General features: G+C 27.8%; 1 protein-coding gene across 1 annotated transcript in view; it reads left to right on the top strand.

Moving 5' to 3' along the window:
* The first annotated feature begins 889 nt into the window (after positions 1-889).
* The window catches only part of LOC117175278 (lipase 3-like), a 179818-nt gene continuing 171169 nt past the window's right edge, over positions 890-9538 (top strand). The window contains exons 1-2 of the mRNA XM_033364987.1: positions 890-979; positions 3757-3964. Of these exons, the coding sequence (XP_033220878.1) occupies positions 890-979; positions 3757-3964 (298 nt within the window). The remainder of the gene's footprint in view (positions 980-3756; positions 3965-9538) is intronic.

Here is a 9538-nt window from a genome sequence, read left to right as displayed (position 1 = left end):
ATTTCCTTTTTTCAACCAAATATTTGTTCGTTTTTTTGGACCGCATCAAATTTTGATTAGCAAATTACTTTGAAAGTTATCGTGTCTTTAGACTACAAACAGAAAGTTTAACATAATTTAGAGAGAGTTTGGGAATGTTTTGCGTGTTTATTGAGTTTACTGAAAAACACATTTTAAAGTCTTCTATTAACCTTTGAGGGAATACCTAAAGTTGCATAAAACGAGTTGTTTTTCCAGGGAAATTGGAAGAGTAAATTGAGCGCAAAAGAAAGTGACGGGTTTGACGTGAAATACTCGAGAAAAAGATTAGTTATCAGGTTTCGTAGCGCAGTAGTTAGAGTTTTGAATTTCAAACCTAAGGGTTCAGCATTCGAGTCCTGGTATCGAGGGAAAAAAGTTATATATTTTTTTTTCATTTTTCTCAAATAGAATTCGTTTAACTCAACTGCATTAGAACGTTTCCTCAAAATCCTCTATATCCCGTTTTACGCAACGTGCGTAGTAAAGCCTACTCAATAATATATGTTCTGCGTGTAATATTAGCGATTATAATTATGATAATATAAACAAAAATCTGGAGTAAATTGACAACAAAGATACAAATTGGCCTCGACCACGGCCATGATGAAATTTTTACGCCGTCCTAATAAATTTTATCTGGATGTTTTTAAAAGCGGTTATAACCTTGTTGCGTCAGAACCAAGACTCTGAGCAGGTGTTATTTTTTCCCATATCATTGCATTAACAAGACTTAAAGAAGAATAAATATTTACTCAATATGAACTATCAGTATAAAAGACAAGAAGCTAGGAATTTTTTCAGTCTGTTTCAAAGAGAAATTCGTGTTTGTAGAGGAAAATTTATACTTCATTTATACTTCTCACGTAAAATGGTATTAAAAATAGTCGTTTTGATGTACTTTGTCAATGGTTTTATTATTTTGGGATTGGCCGGACCTTTTGATAAGGCAAAAAAAATTGTAAGTTGAAGAAATTTTTTGTATATTTCCGTAAAGAACACTCAAAAGTAGTTGACTTCGTACTTGCCTTAACGAATTTTTTCTCGTAAGTGAATAGTTTTCTTATTTTTATAGTAAAATAAAATATCGTGTTGAAATGTTGGTAAATGGAAGGAAATATAAGATAGAAAGTGGTGAGGGTGATAACAAAGTTAGTGTGATGAAGAGAAAACTTCGAATAAAAAGCAAAGTTAGTTATTACCTTTTTGATAACAAGATAAAGATTATACGTCTTATTATTTGTAAAAAATAGGTGGCTGTCATTATTTATTGCTTTGATCAATTGTAAAAAAACCGTTTATGCTTTAAGAAAACTCCAGTTCGTAATTGCGTGACCTGGTATTTTTATTTTTATTTTTCATACACAAAGCAACTTATTTGGAATTTTCTAAATGATGAATTATCACAGGGTAATTTTAAACAAAATTCGTCATAAGTGTAATATCTGTTTTTAATCTTCATTGTAAAATACCAAAATCGGTCAACAGTTCCAGGCTTGATGAAGAGGTTAAATATACCAATTTTTGCTATAAAAATGTAAGTAAAATAATAATTGGCAAATAACAACTTTATATGTATTTACGTGAACAAATAATTTTTTAATCAATTTAAAATAGGTAAGTTGTTCAATATTAAGGAATTTTAAACCAAATTCAAATTTGCCCTTTTAACTAATATCCTTATAAAAGGCAAAACATTATAGGCAAGCATTCATTATAAAAATCAGTGTATATTTAATTAACAGTTACAAAGGGACAAACTTTTAAAATTTGAATTCTATTCAGTCATTTACATATATCCGACTTTCCCGTAATGGCGGAAAATCTGAAGTCAGTCTGCCAAAGAAAATAAACAAGATTTTTTACGCAATTTTTTTTCATCAAAGAAGTGGAAGAAAAAGTAGAATTTTCTATTTTTGCATTGCTTATTTTTTTTCTTGAAATTTTTCATAAAGTCTTTATTATAGACAAATGGGAATTCTGTCCGATTGAATAATGGCTATAAGACAAGCATCAAGAACTGCAAAATCAGCTTTTATTTTTAAAGTACAAACTTCAATGGCTCAGATACTGGTTGACTGACATTGGACTTTATTTAATTTTTCAAAATCTCAGCGCGATATTTTATTCAATAAAAATATTCTAAAGATATGTATGTCCCCATGCGACTACCACATGTTACAAAACCTGAAAAAAATATTTGGCAGGTAAATATTAGGCATAGGACTTTTTAAAAAGCCTTCGTGAGACACCCACAAACTTTGACGATGAATTTTTCATAAACAGTGACTGTCCAAAATGTGAAATTTGTGCACTTGGACAGAAAATTTATTGAACTTTACTTCCTATATCGAAAATTAAAAACACGTGTAATCGATATGCATCCCCCCAATTATTGATTAACATAATAGAATAAAGTAAGGACCGGCGGAACAGAATTTATATAGGTGAGTATTGCCGTACAAACTAAAACGATACCTGAGTGACTTTGCCACTTAGGTCAACTTTTTCATTGCCAAGTTTAAGAAAAATAACCCTAAACGGCAATGTGACTTCTGTATGTTTTCAGTTTGTACGACATAATTAGTTAACGTAGAAATGAACGTTGCAATACTAATCGTATTTTGAAACAGTTTACGCGAGAGGTAGGCAACAATTAATTTAATTTCTAACTCTTAGGGACACCCTGTAGACTTTTAAAAGATGGCTGATTCTACAGGTCTTGTGGTGAAATTATTATTTTGAGTACACAGAAATCTAGGTGGTGCTTTGCTCTTTTATTCCTTGTTTCTAAATACCATCAAATGTCACGTGTTGTTTTAGATCTCTACGTGAAGCTAACATGCGCTTTTACGTGGATGTTTTCACCTGATCAACAGATCCTAATAAAATTTAATTGAAGCTTTGTCAGTGATAATACAAGATCAACAAAAAGCTGTTTCGATAGAATCTTGGTTCCAATTGCGATCTCATATCGAAACATGTATTTTGCTATGTGGCATAGTTTGTTTAATGACATATACCACGCCATAGAGTGAAAAATCCTTGGACAGTAATTGCTTGTCATATTTATACTATATGTACATATAGTTTTAAATAGAACTATTTTGTTGATACAACATTATATCTGTCGAGACTGCCATTACTGATGCCCTAACATCTAAAAATAATACTTAAAGAAGGAAAAATATTGTCTCATAATTAAATAGGCAATATATTAAATAACAAGTATTAAATAAAGAGCTCAATTTGAAAACGGTGTACAAATATTTAATCATAACTCATCGGCAATTGGTACCTTTGACATATTTTAGTTGCATAAATTTAATACTTAAACTATTTATTACTTACTATTTTACCAAGTTTAACAAGTTTTCAAAAGAAATATCGGAAAATTCGTTTTTTTTCATTGTTATTGAAAAATATTAGTTCTAGAAAAAGAGTATCGACATAAGAAAGATCCATTTTGATCAGATCTCTAATTTTTATACAGAAGATTATTGTCGAAAAATAATATTTTTCATGATTTTTCCAAAAGATTACAAAAAATGATTAATTAAATTTCTATGAAACTACGTTGTAAATCCCTTGAGAAGATTCTTGAGAACCTCCATTAATTGTATCAAGTGAATATTTTTGGGTGAATTTTTGGAACTATACGCGATTCATAGTTTCAAGTTAAAAATTTTATTTTGATTACAAAATTCTTTGAACTCTAATTTTTGAAATAATTTTCAGAATGATGTGGTTGAAGATTACGGTTATCCGTTTGAAATATACAATCTTGGAACAGAAGATGGGTACATTCTGCAAATACATAATATACCTTTTGGACGAAACGTATTAAAAGGGAGTCCTAAAAATAATAAACCAGTGGTTCTCGTCATGCATGGAAATTTAGGATCTTCAGCAGACTGGGTTGTAACTGGTCCCAGTAATGGTTTAGGTACTGCGCAACTATACACATTTACTAACTTATTATTCTTTATAGTGTATTTCATTGATATTTAATTAATTGTTATATATTAGTTCATATATAGTATTATTGTATTTTATTATTATTACAATTCGTTTACAATATTTTCCAGCTTTTCTTTTGGCTGATAGCGGCTACGATGTATGGCTCGGAAATAATAGAGGGAAGACATACTCTAAAAATCACACTATGTTTCTGGAAACAAGTTACGGATTTTGGGATTTTAGGTGAGAATTTGATATAACTTTAACTGTATGAAATGTTTTATATATAAATAAAAAGTTATAAAGAAAATAATACCAATAAGAAGAAACTTAATAATTAAATTTTTACACAATAATATTGACGATAATACTTTATTATTAATTCCTAACTCAGTTGGAATGAAATGGGAATGTATGATTTGCCAGCAATGATAGATTTCATTTTGCAAATTACTGGTCAGAAGCAACTTTTCTAAATAGGTTATTCACAAGGAGGGACTCAGTTCTTCGTTATGAATTCAATGAAACCCGAATATAATGACAAAATTCGTTTAGGAGTGACATTTGCTCCAGCAGTATTCCTTGGAAATACAAAAGGAGCAATAAATTTGTTATCAAAGCTATCCTGCCCTATTGGAGTAAGTATTACATTTTAAGTAACTATAATTTGTAATTTTAATTTAAATGTGTTTGTATGTGATTATTTTTTTAACAGTATGGCAACCGTCACGTAGAGACGTTTACGTTTGGAGGGTCAAGGTGTTATAACTGTTTTACAGAAAAATAGTCTTCACTTAAAAGTTTAAGAAGTGGTACAATTTTTTAATTTCCTAACTGGCAATTCTTCATTTGTTTGAAATTCGTTTTTCTGGTTAAAAAATTCATCTCTTTGGACAAAAAATTTATTATTTTTTTTTAATTCTTTTCTGTCAGAAATAAATTAATTGTCTGTGTGAAAAAGTAACTTTGCTACTTTTGGTTTAAATTCGAGTTTCTTATAGAAAATTAACCTTTATGATTAAAAATTCGTTTCCTTATTTTGCAAAGCATCTCTTAGCAGCATCTGAATTCTTTGAAATATCAAATATTACATTTTTATTTTTAATTAATTAATTGTAATATTTTGTTGAAAATATTTTCTTTTTTTTAATGAAACTCTTTTTGGTTAAAGGTTAATCTTTTTTGTTTAAAAATTTGGCCACTCAGTTTGAAATTTATATTTGTAGGTTGAAAATTTAACTATTTCGTTAAAACTTAAACTATTCGGTGTCAAATGCAAATCTTTCATTAAAAAGCCAAATTTTTAACAAAACCGTTTACACTAATAATGAAAAAGTTTAATTTTTACTTTTAAAAATTTAACGAATTAGCAATCAAATTTTTACCTTTTCATCCAAAAATATAACATTTTAACAAAATGGTTAAACTTTTGATTAAGTAGATAAATTTTCAACCAAAAATTAAAAAATATGCTTATTCCAAAACAACAACAGCTGAATCGAATAAAAAAATTCATTTCAAGAAAATTTTTAAATTTTCAACCAGAGATACATTTTTAACTAAAATAATGAATCTTGTACAAAAAAAATTAATTTATAAAAGTTCGTTCAACCCTAAAACAATTAGAGAAATGTTCAACAAAAAAGATTAATTCTCAACCAAAGAAAGGAGGAATTTTCAACTAAAGTGATGAATCTTCAACCCAAAAAAGACCCATTTTTACTCATTTAGTTTAACATTTAACCAACTAGTCGAATGCAAACAAAAAATACAAATTTTAAGCAAAATAATTGAGTCCTCAACAAAGGAGCTTTAACAAAAGATAATTCAGAAATACCAAATTACAGTTGTAGATGTATATATGCATATATTATCGAGCGCAAAGGTCTAGAACGAACAACGAAAAAAGAAAAATATCTACAAGATTGTTGAGTTTTCCTCCCAAAAAGGCAAGTTTTAAAAAGCAGTTGAATTTTTAACTTAAAGGGATACATTTTCATTGTGTTCATGTTCAGTAAGAAAATCAAGTTTCTACACAAAGAGATGAGTTTTTAACCAAGAAACAATTTTAGTCAGGACATAAAAAAATGAATTTAAATGGTTGAACATTTTCAACCAAAAATTTAAAAAAAACAGTTCCCTTATAGTTTAAAAATCAAGTAATTGGTTAAAAATTTGTCTTTTTTGTAAAACATTAATCTTATTGGTTAAAAATTAGTCTTTTGAACATAGAATTTTTTTATAACGAAAAAATAGTTTTCTCGAAATTTAATCTAAAAACAATAAAATTTCCTTCCTGATAGATTCAAAGACTTGAAATGTAGAATCTGCCTAATCGTAAATGAATTCGATCTTCTTTGAAATAATTTTTATAAGACTTTTTTTTTAGAATTAATTTTTTTGAACAGAAAATTAAACCATGACATTTTTGGTGGAAAAGTAATTTTTTAAATTAAAGTTGAATTTTTTTAGTTGAAAATCTAACTAATTGTTCAAAAATTTATGGATTTTGTTAAATATTCGCCTTTTTTAGTATAAAATTAATCTTCTTGTCTGAAAATTCTTCTTGGTGATTTAGGATTCAAAGATTTTTCTGAAAATTCTTTTTTTATCAATTATTGGTTGAAAATTAATATTTTTCGTTAAAGATTGAGTTATTTAAAATAATCCTGTTCAGTTTGTCAAAAACAAATTTCTTTAAAAGGAATTTCGGTTCTACTATTTTTGGTTGGAAATTAATATTTTAAATTGAAAATTGACCTTTTGTACTCAAGAACAAAATTTTTTAAATTTGTATGTTTTGGTTGAAAATTAATCCTTTTGGTTTAAAATCGACCTTTTTTCGTTAAAGATTGAACTATTTGGAAATAAATTTATCTGTTTTAATGCAGTATTTAGAAATTCAGAATTTTGTTGAAAATTCGTTATTTTTGGCAGAAAAATAAACTTCCTAATTGAAATTTCATCTTTATTTCGACGATTCAATTATTACATGAACATTATACCTTTTTTGATAGAAAGTGATATTTAAAGAAACTTGATCTTTTTTTTGTTAAAATTATAATTTTGTTTAAACCGTCTTTTTAAACAGGGAAATTAATCTTCGCGGTTGAAAATTCATCTTCTTCATTGAGGGTTTCAATTATTATTTTTTTGAAAATTCTTTCATAATTAGTCAAAAGTTAATTTATGTAAAATTATATTGGATTATATCATTTTTGGTAGAGAATTGATATTTGAAATTGAAAATTTATCTTTTTTAGTTGAAAATTCAACTCTTTGGTTTGAAAATGCACATATTTAGATGAAAATTCGTTATTTCGGTAGGAAATTAGTCCTCTTGTTTGAAAATTCACCTTTGTGATTGAGAACAAAACTATTAAGTTGCACATTCCGTTTTTTTTTTTTTTTTTTTTTTTTTTTTTTTTTGTAAAAATTAAATTCTCCAACTGAAAATTTAACTATCCCGCTTTTGGTGGAACACTCAAATTTGGAGTAAAAAATGGATATTTTTGGGTTGAAAATTCAATTATTTATTTCAAACATCGTCTTTTTTATATAAAATTAATTTTCTTGGTTGAAAATACATCTGTTTGCTTGAAAGATCAACTATGTATGTATCATCAAATGCATCTATTTTGGTAAAATTTCAATTCATTTTTTGAAATTCAATTGTTTGCTGTTAAATATTAATTCTTCTAACTAAAAAGGAATTATCCTATTTCTCGGCTTATATCATTATATTTTTAATTAAAAATTTATCTGCCGGTATCGATAAGGAATTGATTATTTTTCGTGCATGAAGTAAAATACTACAATAAAAGAAATGTAAATACTTATTAAGTAGGATGACACAAAACAAAATTATTTCACGTACAAACATTACCAATAATGTTATAGAAATTTTTTGAGTCGGTCGGGCACGTTGAAGTCTTGCCTGCATCACCCTTATTAAGAGTCTTCACAAAGAAATTCTGCGAAGACATATCCTTCACGAAGCCGCTTTGTTTTATGGCCATATCTTCAGTTGGTGGACAAGATGGGGCTGGACAAAACACGGTAATGATTACATAACCAACACTTATATATTATATAATAAACATTTAATATATTGATCTTATACAATTGATTATACAGCACTTTTAGCTTCAATTATATTATCAAAACACATAATTTCTTCAATAATCTTTTTTCTAATACCTAATATTGGATAAATTGTGAAACTCGATACGATTTTACGAAATAACTTTTTATATTCTAAATAAAATCTTATGCTTTAAACTTTTTAGACTATTTTGGCTGGGTTGCTTCCTTACTCTCCTGCTGGATGCTCTACGAAGCAGTTACTTCATTTTGGATTTGGCTTTGAAAATCCCAGTACGTATTCAGTCTCCTTAATAAAATAATACATATCACTGTTATAATATTTTTAAGAAAATTAATTCGAGGTTTATTCTGCGCAGATACGTTTCGCCAATACGACTATGGAGTAGCCAAAAATTTATTAAAATATAAATCAGTAACTCCTCCAGAATATCCCCTGGAAAAGGTTACAGTGCCTGTAGCTATTTATCATGGAACTAACGACTTTTTAGTTGACCCAAAGGTTAGTGGAATAAAAATTTAAATAAAATAGGTGACCAGAGATTTGTGGTTATAAAATATTTAAGGCACATCACCTGATATATGGCCGTAAGTAGAACAAAAATTTACTTTTTTCAGGACATCGCCTTGCTTGAAAATAATCTGAAAAATATTGTTCAAGTTTCAATCTGCAATGCAAGTCTGAATCATTTTGATTTTAATTATGGTAGCAACATACGTATGGAAGCTTACAATGATGCTCTGAAATTGATGGAAGGGTACTAACCTTATAAATAAAAAAAATAAAAAGAAAGGAAAATTATTTATTAGACAAAACAAATGATCGGGCGTCAAGATGAAGTGCTGAGTATTTAAAAAAAGGAAACAAATCGTCGCAACTCTATTTTTTAAGAGCTGTAATCGGATTTAAAAGGTCCCACTGGGAAACATTTTTCGCTTTTACAATAGGGGGTTTTTTTTTGGTTTTCGTTTATTCTTTGTGGTCCACATTGGTCGTTGGATTCTTGTCTTGCTTAAAAGTATTTTGCATCAATTTAATTATTGAACGTTAAATGGGATTTTTAATTCGGATTTTGGTCTAATTTAAATTTCGTAAATTTTGTTTTAGCTGACTTGGACTGGAGATAATTTCTAGGATATTATGTTTTTTAATCAGATAAGAGTAAAACATGGTCCTGACGTGTTCAGAAAGGTGCAATTATAGTGTGACATCAATAAGAAATTAAGAGGCAGTATTCTTCAAAAAAGGTTTTTTATTGAATGTAGAAGAAACGATGTTTTACCTGACAAAATTTTTTTCCTGGATAACAAATTTCTTGATTTTTCTTTTCACAGTAATTTTTGTAATAGAAAATTTGAACATACTTTAAACAATTTTAAATTTGTTTGAAGTTTGTTTGCAACAAAATGAAATTATGAATCATTTAAAGCATCAGATTCTCCTCAATCAAAGATT

Source organism: Belonocnema kinseyi, chromosome 6, assembly GCF_010883055.1.
Source record: "Belonocnema kinseyi isolate 2016_QV_RU_SX_M_011 chromosome 6, B_treatae_v1, whole genome shotgun sequence".
Lineage (NCBI taxonomy): Eukaryota > Metazoa > Arthropoda > Insecta > Hymenoptera > Cynipidae > Belonocnema > Belonocnema kinseyi.
The sequence above is the reverse complement of the archived record's forward strand: the minus strand, read 5'-3'. Positions and strand labels throughout refer to the sequence as shown.